This window comes from Lissotriton helveticus, chromosome 10, assembly GCF_964261635.1.
Source record: "Lissotriton helveticus chromosome 10, aLisHel1.1, whole genome shotgun sequence".
In the NCBI taxonomy this organism is placed as follows: Eukaryota; Metazoa; Chordata; class Amphibia; order Caudata; family Salamandridae; genus Lissotriton; species Lissotriton helveticus.
In genome coordinates, this window is record NC_136071.1 from 638720873 (window position 1) to 638735500 (window position 14628).

Below are 14628 nucleotides of genomic sequence, written 5' to 3' on the forward strand. Positions count from 1 at the left end.
AAAATGCAAAAAAGGTTTTTTCATCAGCCAGCATGGCATTGAAATCAACCAATGCTACGTGTTTGATGGGGAGATATATCCATGCTTTGATGGACTCTGTCAAACAACTTATTCCAAAGGTTCCTGAGGATGACAGGAAGGATTTTCAAGAAGTAATCTCGGACACCCAAGCAGCTGCGAGACAGGTCATCCAGAGTGGTTTGGACACTGCAGACTCGGTGGCAAGAGTCATGGGTTCCTCTGTGGCTACTAGGAGAGCTGCTTGGCTCAAATCTTCAGAGTTTTCTGCTGATGTCCAGTCTGCTTTAATGGACTTACCCTTTGATGGTTCAGGTCTGTTTGGAAAAAAAGCTGATACTGCCTTGGAGCGTTTTAAGGACAGTAGGGCCACTGCAAAATCTTTAGGCCTTCAATCCAGGGGTACTACCGGAAGACGCTTCAGAGGATTTGGCCGATCTTCCTTTCGATCTTACAGATCATTCCAGCAGCAGCAGAACACGCTGTACAAGTCGTACAGAGGCAGACAAAGACCCCGTCCTAGAGGTCGTCAAGCTTCCTCCTCCTCCTCCTCCTCTCCTTCCCAACCCCCGGCCAACGCAGCAAAGCAGCCCTAGATCCGCCATTCCGGATCATGTGGGCCCAGTAGGGGGTCGGCTTACTCATTTTCTACAAGATTGGGAATTTATAACATCGGATCTTTGGGTTCTCAATCTTGTAGAGAATGGGTATGCTCTTCCTTTCCAGGAATTCCCTCCCAATTACCCTCCTTGCCAGGGTTATTGTTCGGAAGACCACCTGCTTCTCTTGCAGGAAGAAGTCCTGGCATTATTTCGAAAGGGTGCAATAGAGGTGGTTCCAGAGCAGGAAAGGGGTCAGGGGTGCTACTCCCGGTATTTCCTGATCCCCAAGAAAGATGGCAGACTTCGGCCAATCCTGGACCTCAGGATTTTGAACCTTTACCTGAAGCAGGAAAAGTTCAAAATGCTCACTCTTGCACAGGTTCTTCAGGCGCTGTTGGAAGAGGACTGGATGGTGTCGATCGACTTGCAAGATGCGTATTTTCATATTCCCATCTTGAAGTCTCACAGAAAGTATCTCCGTTTCACGGTTGGGTCACAGCATTACCAGTTTGTGGTCCTTCCGTTTGGCCTTACTACTGCACCTCGAGTCTTCACCAAGGTGATGGCAGTGGTGGCAGCTCATCTCAGGAGAACGGGGATTCATGTATTTCCGTATCTAGACGACTGGCTGATCAAAGCGGAGTCGCCAGAGAAGGTGCTCCATCATCTGCAAGAGACAACTCAGTTGTTGCACAGGGTGGGTTTTTCGATAAATGTACCCAAGTCTCACCTGGTGCCCTCACAGCGCAACCTGTTCATAGGTGCGGTACTGGACACAACCGTATGTCGTGCATTCCCTCCCCCTCAAAGAATTCGCGACATACGGGAGATGATTCCTTTATTTTACAATGGAGTGGTCGTTCCAGTCCTGAAGGTCCTTCGCCTACTCGGTCTGATGGCTTCATGCATTCTGTTGGTCAACCATGCACGCTGGCACATGAGGGCACTCCAGTGGTGCGTCCGCAGGCAGTGGTATCAGCACAACGGAGATCTCGGGGAGTCAGTGAGGATCTCCAGAGAAGCTGCAGCGGATCTGTCTTGGTGGAGCGTGGAAGGCAATCTGTCACAAGGAAAGCCTTTTCAACTTCCTCCATCGATGGCCACAGTGATAACGGATGCATCCACTCTCGGGTGGGGTGCTCATCTGGGAGACCTGGAGGTCAAGGGTCTTTGGTCTCCAGAGGAAAGGTTGCTTCACATCAACCTTCTAGAATTGCGGGCGATACGTTTGGCGCTCAAGGCCTTCCTCCCTTCCCTTCGCGGTCAGTCAGTCCAGATCCTGACGGACAACACGACCGCGATGTGGTACATCAATAAGCAGGGAGGAGTGGGGTCGCAGTGTCTCTGCAGAGAGGCTCTGCGTCTTTGGTCCTGGGTTCAGGACCATCAGATTTGTCTGATGGCAAATCATCTGGCCGGGGTTCTGAACGTTCGTGCAGACAGTCTCAGTCGACAGTTCTCTGCCGATCACGAGTGGAGGCTTCACCCGGAGGTGGTTCACGACATCTTTCAGATGTGGGGGACACCTCGGGTGGACCTGTTCGCCACTCACGAGAATGCTCACTGCCTGTCATTCTGCAGTCTCCAGTATCCGATGCAAGGAGCCTTGGGAGATGCGTTTCAGTTGAGTTGGGACTCGCAGCTCCTTTACGCGTTTCCTCCCATACCCTTGATTCCTCGGGTTCTGAGGAAGATTCGCCAAGACCGGGCCCAAGTCATATTGATCGCCCCGGATTGGCCAAGAAGGGTGTGGTATTCGGACCTTCTCCACCTCTCCTCTCACCCGCCGCTCCGTCTCCTTCACAGGGCAGATCTCCTCTCTCAGATGGAGGGGCAGGTTCTACACCCCCACCTCCAGACCTTACACCTTCATGCCTGGAGATTGAGCGGGGCAACCTGATTTCTTTTTCTCTCCCTTACGATGTGGTGGATGTCATTTTGTCAGCCAGGCGTGACTCCACTAAGTCCATCTATTCTTATAGGTGGTCTAAATTTGTTGTTTGGTGCAGGGAGAAGTCTATAGACCCTTTGAGGTCCCATTTATCTGATGTGCTCCAGTTTGCCCTTTCCCTGGCCCAGCAGGGACTTGCTGTTGCCACGGTGAAGGGTTATCTGTCTGCGCTGTCGGCATTTATCTGTATGCCTGACCAGCCTTCTCTTTTTAAGTCTCCCATTGTTTTAAGGTTTTTGAAGGGCCTTACTAATAGGTTCCCTCCTACACCCTTTGTTGTGCCTCAGTGGGATTTGAATCTAGTTTTGACATTTTTGATGGGTGCTCCCTTTGAGCCTCTTCACAAGTGTCCCATGAGGCTTCTAACTTTGAAAACGGTTTTTCTCGTTGCAATCACCTCGGCAAGGAGGGTAAGTGAGCTTCAAGCTCTTAGTTCCAAGCCCCCATTCCTGACCATTCATGCTGAACGAATGGTTCTTAGGACCAGGGCTGCTTTTCTGCCTAAGGTGGTGACTCCTTTCCACCTTGGTCAATCCATTACCCTTCCTACCTTTTATCCTCCCCCCTCACCCTTCCAAGGAGGAGGAGAGATTACACCGTCTTGACCCCAAGAGGGCGGTGTCTTTTTACTTGGACAGGACAAAAGACTGTCGAGTGGACGACCAGCTCTTCGTTGGCTTTGCTGGCTGCAAGAAAGGAAGAGCGGTCCATAAGAGGACTTTGTCGAGATGGATCGTCCTCCGCATTAAGATCTGCTACTCTTTGGCTGGTAAGGACCCACCAGAGGGTATTAGAGCACATTCGACTAGAGCAAAGTCTGCAACATCTGCTTTGTCTAGAGGTGTACCTGTTGAGGACATTTGCAGAGCCGCGACTTGGGCCTCCCTCCACACTTTCGCGAAGCACTACTGCTTGGATACCGAGGTGAGGAGGGACGGCCATTTCGCTCGCTCTGTCCTCCAAGATTTCCTGGTATAGCAGAGTGGACACCCTCCTCCGGGAGTGGGGACTGCTGTGGGACTCTATTCACAAGGTGAGGAATCCACACGGCAGATGTATCTATCAGAAGAACAAGTTACTTACCTTCGGTAACGCTTTTTCTGGTAGATACTATATCTGCCTGTGGATTCCTCACTGACCCACCCGCCTCCCCGTTGTCCACTCTTCTATGCCAGAGTTTCTATGATGTGTTATTTTATTGTCATGGAAATGTTCATTTCAAATGTTGTTATTGCATTTGCTTCACACTGTGTGTTACCTTGGTTTCTGTACTATGTATACTGTGTGTACTTCTACTATCATCGGTCCGTCCGTGTGCCTCGATGGCACGGAAAAAAGGGCGGAACTGATGTCATCACGCCGGCGTGGGCCTGTTATAGGCGCCGGTGACGTCAGCGAGGTCGCGTGCGGTGCCGTGCCTCTGTGACGTCCGGATCCACGTCGGCGCGAAGCTACAAAAAGAATTTCCGAATGTTGCTGACGCAAGGGGATATTCACAAGGTGAGGAATCCACAGGCAGATATAGTATCTACCAGAAAAAGCGTTACCGAAGGTAAGTAACTTGTTCTTTGGGACCACACACACCTACTCACCTTGGATAAGCACCTGGATACCCTCTTTGGATGTTTTTTTATTTATTTTTTTAACAATTTTTTATTGCAGGAATATGTAACATAGCCAGTATCTTAATATACTTTACATTGATCAGCGTAACAGAACATAATGAATGCCATTCAAGTTTGTTGTACACAGCCATTTGCCCACAACCCGGAGGTCGGGCGGCGCTAGTTTCGGATATTGTACATTCCCTGTTCTGCGCCAGAGGCCAAAGTCAGTATTTCAGGAGCTCGTCTTCCCGCTTTTCAGCTTTAAATGTGGAGCTCCTGCTCGCTAGACCGTTGTGCAATTCCTGGCTAACTGTGAAGTCTGTAAACTTGGTCCCTCCCCCACCCTTGTCTCCCAGTGTCTAAGTTGGTGCACGGTATGAGTATATGTATTAATGGTGTTGGATCACGGAGTAGATACCTCTGAGTGTATGTGTGTGTCCTAGAGAATCGTAGCTGGTGTGTGTGTCTCAGTCTGTTGCGTCTCAACGTGTGTCTCTTCCCCCTCATCCTCCTCCAGTACGCTGTCCCTCAGTGCCTGCACTAATGCTTCCCACCCCATTGCTGTTTCTTGTGCCCTGTCATCTGACCTGCGGCGCGCCAACTGGTAACGGATAGTGCTCTCCGCAGCCGCCCATTTTATGTATTCGTTCAACCATCTCCTGTGTGTCGGTGCTGTCTTCGATTTCCATCCTTTGGTCAGCTCCCTCTTCGCTATGAGTAGCCCCATATCTATAAACTTACTTGTCAGTTTGTTCTTTTTAGTGTGGGGGAACCAGTGTAAGATGGACACTGCACTATCATATTGGATATTCCTGTCAGTAACTGCGTTCAGGGTTACCTCTATGTCCGCCCAATAATCTTGTAATCTCGGGCAACTCCGTAACATGTGGACCAGGTCAGCCCTCTCCCGAGTGCACCTCCGGCATGCTGCATCCGCTACATGAAAGTATGCTGCAATTTTACTCTGGGTGAGGTAAGCGCGGTGAAGGATATAAAAGTGTATCAGTTGAAAGTGCGCATTTCCAGTGCTCTTTCTGGCCCTCCGCACTAGTTGCGACCACACAGTGTCTGGAATGTCTAACTGTAGATCCGCTTCCCATTTAGCTTTAAGAGATGTAAGCGGCCGTAGGGTCTCTGTGTGCATTCTGCGATATAGGCACGTTACGGCCTTGAACGTCCCCGCTGCCATCATGGTGTACTGGCATGCCAGCGCTGTGTCAGGCTCTATGAAACCCCCTGCCCAGTGCTTTTGTATGGCTCTCACCAACGCCGCATGCAGTAAGTAGTCTCCCCTCGGGAGATCATATCGCTCCTGCAAGGTCTGGTACGGGGATAATACCCCATCTTCGTAGAGATCACCTATCACCTGCAATCCCGCTTCCTCCCATAAACGCAGTCCTGACCAGTCCCCTCCGTGTGGGAGCGCTGTCACCATGCCCAACGGGATCTCCGGGGCATACGGGTATCCGGATCCGGTTCGCTTCTGCATGCGGTTCCAGCACAGGCGAAGGGTCCGCTCCTCTTGGGAGAGCTCCCGCAAAAGCAGTTTCTGCTGTAGCGTGATGTATGCCAGAACATGGCGGGGCGTACCGAAGTCTCTCCCCTGTTCCGGGCCGCGGTACACTCTCGCTACCTCCTGTGTAAAGAATTGCATCTGAGCCGCTAAGTAATAGAGCTCGCAGTCCGGGACAGCAAGGCCCCCTTCGTCTCTAGGACGGATCAACGTTGACAGTGCCACTCTGCGTCTACCCGTCCCCCACAAGAAGGATACCAACAGTGAGTTCAGTTGTTTGAAGATTGCCCCAGGTATCCACACCGGGAGGGTCCGGAAGAAGTACAATAGACGCGGTAACGCTATCATTTTCAGGAGTGCTACTCGGCCCGCCGTTGAGAGCGGCAGAGTTGCCCAGAAGGATATACAGCCCTTCAACGAGCGGATGCAGCGACCGACGTTACCGTCGAGGAGAGCCGTCGGGTCGTGGTAGATGTGCACCCCGAGGTAGCTCAGGCAATGGGGTTCCCAGCGTAGGTTCCGCTGAAGGGGAGGGCATTCCTCCTCCCTCCGCAGTGGGAAGAGGCAGCCCTCTTTGGATGTTAAGTACACTGCACAGGTCAACATAACGTATCTAATGATCCGCTAATCTAAGCAGTCGTTAAATAAGCTGATTTGTTAATGCAGACCAGTTGCTTATGCCGGTCTCAGTCTTGGCATGTTGTTTCCATGAGGCACATGGTCAAGACTAGTTGTATATACCACTCGCTGTATGTCAGGCACACCGGCAAGTCCTATCCTCACCAATGACCACCAGTGTTAGAACTGGTTTGCACCCTGTCCAGATAGGGACCCTACTGATTTGCATATAGATGGGTCTGAACTGGGGTGGCAGAGTGAGTTAAAGAAAGATGATGGATTCAACCCAGATCTGTGACTGGGGGTGAGTGTCTGAAAAGTTTCAGCACTCCGTCCATCTCCTTGTGTTTACTTTGTTGACGCTAAGTTGGCAGGGTATTTCCAGACGTGGGTACCTTGTTTGATTTGCCACTGGCTGATGAGGGGTGTTACCACTAAACCGGTCCCAGGATGCTTGTTTCTGGTTCAGGGAAGACCTGGCTTGGCAGTTTGAGCTGGACTGTTCCCATGAGGCACAGGGTCAAGACTGATTTGCGTATAGCTAGGTCTGAATTGAGGTGGCGATGTGAGCTAAAGAACAATGATGGATTCAACCCAGATCTGTGACTGGGGGAGAGTGTCTGAAAAGTTTCAGCACTCCGTCCATCATCTCCTTGTGTTTGATATGTTGGGTTATTTGTCAGCATATATTTGTTCTCACAAGCTACTGCTTGTGGCGTGGACTCCGATTCGACTTGCATTCACACTGCAGGTCACATGCGTGCATGTGTTTTTCTTTCTTTTTTTTTTTTGTTTTGCTGCACGCCATCTTCAGCCAGTAAACACAATGGTCCTCTCGGAGTACTGTTAACTGTTGCCTCCCAGTGATATCTTGTACAGCATGTTATCTTATTGAAAACAGTTATTGCAAAATGTTAACAAAAGTTTTGTTGCCAAACATCCTTATTTATTAACCCAAACTACATGGATGAATTAATTAAATAAAGTATACTCTACTGTCTTTTAGATATTTAAGGATTGTTTTTTTTTAAAATTTTTGTAAGTATGGTAATATCTGTAAAAATCTGAACTCTTAGTATTGCATGTTTATGTAGTTTAAAAATGATCATTTTTTTCTTCTCAATTAGGACAACTGAACAGCAGCAAAGATTCCATGAGATCTGTTGTACTCTTGTTAAAAGTCGTCGAAGAATCGTTGGCTGGTGGAAACGTCTTTTCTCTTTGAAAGAGGAAAAGCCTAAAATGGTATATATTGCTTTTTCCTGATTTTAATGTGTCTTGAGCGCAAATGTCATTTTTGTAATTCACTGCTTTGTATAGTGTAAATATGTCATGCAAAATATAAACTGAAAAGATTTCTGGTCTACCCAGTTGAACGTTGGTTCGTTTTCTGCACTTTACACTTTGGAAGCTTGCCAACATTAGTGAGCAAGGACAACAAATAGAATTTTATTAAAAATGTGATTTCCTAAAGTAATGTACCTTCCTTTATTCTGTGTCAGCAGGCTGTACAAAACCAGCATATGACCACTTTGACATCGTTTCATACTGTTTCAATTCTAATTGCGATTTGTCTTGCATATGAAACATTTGCTTTATGGTACATGACCTGGTCAGACTCACGTTATTTTTCTTACAAAAATATTTGTGTATACATAGAGGGCCTTTCAGGTTAGCGGTCTTCACTCGCTGGTCTTTTCAACTTTGTAATTTGCTACCACACATACCGCAGGGGGCAATATGTCGGTCAACTTCAGCTGTTCGCTCCCCATGCTATTTGTGAATGTGTTCTACAGGTACAGAATGTGCATATCCTTGGTGGGTCAAGAATGCTCTTTTATTTAGAACTTCTGGTTCATCGGTGTGTAAATCGTTTGAGCAAGGCAGAATCGGTTACTGAAGCGCATTCTGCTATTGTGTGGTACTCGTGGTTCGGTGGCTGGAAGGAACAGACGCCAGCAGGTTTACAGAGCAACGCACCTTGATGAATGTGTGACTACATGGGTTTCTGAGCCCTTCCTCCATGGAGCCCAGATTACCCTATAGTGGGGTACCTAGGGGCTCTAATATCAGTCAACAAAGGTCAGCCCTACACTGGTGAGTGGCACGCACTTGGGCGCTTGCCACGCAGGGATCCTGTGTTTCCATCTTGAAGAATGCCACTGACTCTCAGATGGCAGAAACATGTTGCCTGTGTGAGTGATGATGGGGTACTAGTTCCTCTTTTTCTTTTCCCCACGTTGGTTTTTTAATAAGAGGTATTCCGTTTAAATATAACGGTCAGTTTGGCATATCGCATTTTTTTTTTTTTTTTATTGTTCAATTTCACTGGTCCATTCTTAGTTGGAAGTGCCTCCCTGACTTCCAGGTATAGACTGGCCCATCGCCAAACTGGGTTTTCGATGAACATAGGGAGTCCTATGATGAAGCATGAGGACACGTCACATTTTTGTGTATGTCCTGAAATGGGCTGCTGTGAGGTGGAGCATTGATTAGTATACAAAATAAAGTTTCGGGTGGCTCAGTATTGATAGCGCGGTGGTGCCTGGAATGCAGCTCACTCTTGAGGCCCCATTGACTCTGGGCCCCTATTGTTGATGGAATCCAGGGTTTTTGTGCTTTGATGAACTGGAATTCCACACTAGTTCTCCTCTTCCAGCAACCGTTCACTCATTCTTAAATTAATCTGCAAGCTCCTCACATACAGCTATGCATGCAAACTTACCAGTCATTGACTAAGTACAATTGCCTATTAAAAAAAAAACCACACACATTGGCCTATAACTGCGCTGAAAACCGTTTAAGGCCAAACCTTTATGCTTTATTAGTGGTTGTAGTGCCATGAGTAGATTCAGTTACCTTGCTTTGGTATTCTTACAGTTGTGAAAGGATATGTTCTAGGATATGTTGAAGTGTCCTAATCAACATACAGTATGTCATTGTGGCTTAAAACGAACACCCTATTCCAAAAATGTAATTGTAAAACTTGTGAAGATGCTGAATTGTGTTATCTGTATTTGTAATTGGAGCGTAGACCTTGGAAGTTGGCAAAATATTTGACCGACTCTCCTTGTGGCTATGGCTCCAGGTTTCCCAGGAGTATTGTGCAATGCCTTTGACCTCCGATTGGGTCTTTTAAAATGCCATAGAGCAGGAAGTCTGTTGCCTAAAATCCTGCAGGTTCCAACGTATAAGTCACAGCAATTCTTCTTTCCAAACTACTTTCAGTCTCAGACCGTGTTTAAATATCAATGCCAAAATTGTCTAGCCTGGATTCACTAGCGAATGCGTTCGACTATTACTCCTTCCACGCTCTCCTTTATTACTGTTCTAACACCATTTAGGTTGTGTGAACCAAAACGGAATGCATAAAAGTGGTTTGGTATTAAAAAAATCTTTTGCCCTTATTGCATGCTAAGAATCACAAAGAATAGGCAATCAACACGAATGTTGAATTGTTTGATTTCTGTTTTCTTTCCACACGTTCCCTGATGAGACCACTTAATATCTCTGTTGGGAAGATGTCCTTATCCAGTGAAATGTGAAGAACTGTACCCCAGCCATTAAAAAAAAAAAGTGCATTTATGAAACAACCCAATTATGCCATTGTTGTCCCTGCCCAACTTTTGTCAAGAACCTGGTTATGGTGGCTAATCGACCCTCCGGTTTATCTTGTAGGTACTGAAATTTAGAGTTTTGTCGTATTCTGAGTGATTGACGTGGCCATCTCGTTAATGAAATCTTAGCGACGTATTCATGTAAACTGTAGTTCTTCTACCAAGTATTAGTGAAAGAGGGAGTGGCCAGGTCACACCACTGGGCTCTGTAAAAAAAACATCCCTTTAGTTTCCTTATCATTACTACGTGCCAACTTTTACAGTGGGTTTGTGTGGTTTTTTTGGTGTTTTTTTTCTTTCTTTTCTCTTCTCAACATTTGGAGTTTATAGAAACAAAGCTACCTTCCTTACATAGTGACTCACGTCTTTGAGCATTTTCATGAGACTTTCTACAAATTGATTTTGGTTACCACAGAATCATTTCACATAATCTAGAAATCTAGTGGTTATGTAGAGGTGAAGTTAGTGACCGGAAACATTTATTTCGAATAGTTTAAGTTGAAAGATATGAGCTGCTTGCTTTTCAAAAGAAGCCGAACAAGTTTCAAGGTTCTTGGGTAGGTTTTGTTTTTTAGAGTTATTTTAAGTCGTCCCCATGGTATTCCTGCATTCTAGGCTGCAGCTGCCTCCATAGCAAAAACGTTGCCCTCTAGACTTCACTGTTCTTCTTTGAGCTTTCTTTAAATATTGTGGCCGCTGTCTGCTTCAGGTCAGACCCTTGACTTAGCTGTGCTCAAGGATAGTAATATTGCAAATATCTTTGAAAAGAGAAGGCATGTGCCTGGGCACATTTCAAGAGGAGAAAGTCCTCTTAGCAGAAGGGGTCAGGATACAATAATTGTTCGGGTGAGAAGTTTAATGTATTGCTTTATTGTAAGTTTGAACATTCCCTAATCTCATGCTGTTATGTTTCTTCTTTCTAGTACTTCATGACTATGATCAGTACTCTGGCTGTAGTTGCATGGTTAGGACAGCAAGTCCACAACCTCCTCCTTACATACATTATTGGTAAGTTTTTGTCAGTGTCTATTTTTAGTGTTTTGTACGAGGGATGGTAATTTACAAATACTATTTCTGTGACTTTTTGTTGTTAGTACTCACATTTTTCATAGTCTTGCCATCTGGCTGTTCGCTTAATTGAAAAAAATGTACATGGCACTTTTTAATAAGACCTCAAACTGCTTGTGGCCTGATGTTTATTTTTTTTTCTTTCTAGCCTCACCTTTCTAGGGGGTCGGGAGGGTTGGGGATTATGCCAGTGGCATCAACTGGGCTCGGAAATTTAAACGATGAGTTTGGGCGTCCAGCTAGATCTAAGAATGTGATATGGTTTATAAGTTTGACTCAAATGTTAAAGTTTCTCCTTAGTGAGTAAATAAAATAAGTGCCGAGATCTGTTTAAGGAACAGTACCCTAAATTGTAAGATGAAGAAGACATGGATGCCTTTTGTACATCTACTGTGGAGCCGGGGCAGGTCACACTTTCACAATGGCATTGGTTTCCAAGGAGCAGTCCTGGCTATCTACAAAGGAGAACAAGCATTTGCAATGCAATAGGTCTTGCATTTGCGAAAGTTTAAGCTATTGGCATTGTAATTGACAATGCCTTTAATTTGTTTTGCTAATTAACACATAAATAAAAGGCGTTTTCCTTTTACAGTGCCAACAGCTCAAACGTTTGTAAATGCAAGACCTATTCAAAGAAGCGGCCGCCATTGTCCAGGGCTACTTTGAATGTGAAAGCGCGCATGGTTCCCTGAATGTTGCAGGAAAGCATGTTGTGCCTGCAGTAGGTGAAACTCTTTAAAGAAAATAGTGCTAACAGACCAAAAAATACATACCATGTAACAACTGAAGTACATGGGCCAGTCCTCATGGGAGGTTACAAATGAAGACCAGAATTGTCAGAATCCAAGTGAGATCTCTCCTTGGACAGCTGTCAGTACAGTGCATGTTACGTTCACTCAATATTTGTACTCTAGGTTGTTTTTCTTTTGGTGTTGGATGAATGTACACCTTGAAAAGTTGCCTGTTAACAAATACATATGTATACAAAAAAACCCAAAGGTTAATAGGACATAGTTGAGGGTGGTTAATAATTTTTTAGTTAAAAGTTTAGAAAAAACAAAATCTATAAATTCACTGAGGGGGGGTGGTGGGGGTTGGAAACTAAGGTTATAGTTGGGTGAAATGCGTGTCTGGTGGAAGTGAGCGCTACGCAGTCTGTGCGCGGAGTGCAGACTCTGTAGTGGGGCATGCCCACCTAATGGGGCTTGGGTCTCTGGAGGAAGTGGACTGTATGCACAGACTAGGTACAGAACACAGACTGCATAGTAGAGACGCCCCATGTAATGGGACTTCATAATTTATTGTGAGTGCACTTTTTGTAAGAAGTTGGGCACAACCCAAATACCTTGCTTTAAAACTTTTTTTTTCTATCTCCAGCTGGAGCTCTCCAACATTAATATTTTGTTAATTTGACAGGAGGGTGCGTTCCCCAACGAGCCCCCAGTTAGCTTAATTGTAGCACAGTGATTTGTGGTGAAGTAGCTACGAACTTGTGAAACCTATCTCCCATGTCAGATCAAATAGATGCATTAAACTTCATCCCTACAAACTGGGCAAGAGCTGTTAAGGTCACCTAAAGTTTTACAAAGAAAATGTTTCCAGTTTAGTTTGCAGCTTTATATAGCGTGGCTACTCACCTGTGAGGGGATACAGGCGGTGTTGATTAAGTCATTTGCCCAGGTTCACAGGATGTTGCGCCAGGACTCGAACCTGAATCCCCAGCTCACAACCGATATGTTATGTTTTACCTAGATGTAATGTGTCGCTATTATGCATACACGTTTGCTTAATTAAACTAATAATGACGATTTGTTTGCCTGTTACCAGTATTACAAACTTACTGCATGGAATGTTTGTGTGGCTATTTTGAAAATTCAATAGATCAAGCTTGCTTGGTCTTAGGTTAGAACCCTCTTGCTCCACTATCCACACTGCCTGATGGGCTCAATGTAAAACAAAATATTCTTCTGTTTTGAATGTATCTTTTCTTTTTTCTTTAGTGACCTTCTTACTGCTGCTTCCTGGGCTAAACCAACACGGACTTATCTCAAAGTATATTGGCATGGCTAAAAGAGAGATCAACAAACTTATGAAGCAAAAGGAGAAGAAAAACGAATGAAGCAACCATTGAAAAAAAAAATGATTTCCAAGGGAACAGCAGTCTGCATCATTCTTCACTGATGTCTTTTTAATTATATATGTTTTGTTGTTTGTTAATGTAAATGTTTGAATTGCACTGACCTTGTGTGGAAATGAAAGTAATGCATAATGTACTAATCAGCTGGTTTTTAAACCTACTGTTTTCGAAACCACTGATGTAGTCACTGAAATGTGTTGCATGTGAACATGTTTTATGTGTGTGGTCCTGTATTGCAAAACTTGTGAGGCACACTCTGCTTCTTACTCTGTAAATATGCCTGTCTACCTTTGTGTCTTTTTCTTAGCACCACCCAACCTCACTTAAATTATGTTTCACTTTCTTTAAATCTGTCTTGAATTTTGGCTTGTCAAATAAATTAGTCTCTTTTAAAGTAATTTCTCTTTCTCAATTTCTAAAAGTAGTGCCTGTGGTCCTTAACTGGGGCTATTAACCCCTTCAGCGCTGATGACAAAGCCAGCTTGTCATGGGCGTTACCTGCGCTACGCGGATGACGAGCTGGCTTTGTCATAAACAGTGCATATTTGAAATTTCAGCGCACATCGGGAAAACGCGGTCGAGGTTAAGATGGCAGGTAGGGTGAAAAGGAGGGTTATGAGGGACTTGACAAATTCAAAAATGTTCATGTTCACGTTCCCAGGCCTTCCTGATTATTTATTCTCACCCCAAAAACACCCCACAGCAAGCCTTCCCGCTTTTTATGGACTTGTTTTCCGCTGGTGCTCTTGCACTGCCTAAACTGTTCAATAAGTTAGTCTTCATTCAAGCCAGTACCGATAGTAACTGGCTTTCGAAGTATTATTGATCTCGGCCACCACCCTGAAAGACAGGCAGGTGACCATGATATTTCGGGCTCGGGAGGTGCCAGAGTGAACAGACTGGTGTGGGTTGGATAGATAGGGGTGAACCAATGAAGGACATTGCTTGTGAATCTCATATGATTCTCCAGTTTGTGCGTGTGGTGGTCGGATGTGTTGATGGAGCAGTTTATTTGTTTGATATTTTGCTGACCAGGCAATACAAACATTACAGCACAACATGCCAAAAAAAGTTAAATCTATGCATCCACTACTTAAATTACATTGCTTGGCAAGTAGCAGTTTTAGTATAGCTGTTCCTCAAGAAGAAACATTGATACTAAAATCCACTTGTGTCTGATTCCTATGCTTGTGTTGTAGCACATTTCCATCAACCTTCAGTCCTTGCATGTCAGTTAACCATGTTATTTTTTTCCTCTGTGTGAGAAGTTGGCCTGATGTGCAGTGCTCACTATTCTAGTGATCACTATATATCAGTCCAAACAACCCTTATTGATGATTGGTTGTAAGTCAACCTTATAGACCAGCTATCCTAGTAGCATGGATACGAGCAGTCTAAGGCTAAGACTCTAGAGGGCGTGTTAAGCCAGCTGTTTTACCATCACATTACCCCTTGAACACCCAGTGAAAGGACACCACACAAGTGTTATGAAAATAA

General features: G+C 45.2%; 1 protein-coding gene across 1 annotated transcript in view; it reads left to right on the forward strand.

Moving 5' to 3' along the window:
• ARL6IP1 (ARL6 interacting reticulophagy regulator 1) overlaps positions 1-13525 on the forward strand; it is a 29705-nt gene extending 16180 nt beyond the window's left edge. Inside the window, exons 4-6 of the mRNA XM_078663173.1 lie at positions 7437-7554; positions 10850-10934; positions 12995-13525. Coding sequence (XP_078519299.1) covers positions 7437-7554; positions 10850-10934; positions 12995-13113 — 322 coding nt within the window. The 3' untranslated portion in view covers positions 13114-13525. The remainder of the gene's footprint in view (positions 1-7436; positions 7555-10849; positions 10935-12994) is intronic.
• Positions 13526-14628: the final 1103 nt, after the last annotated feature.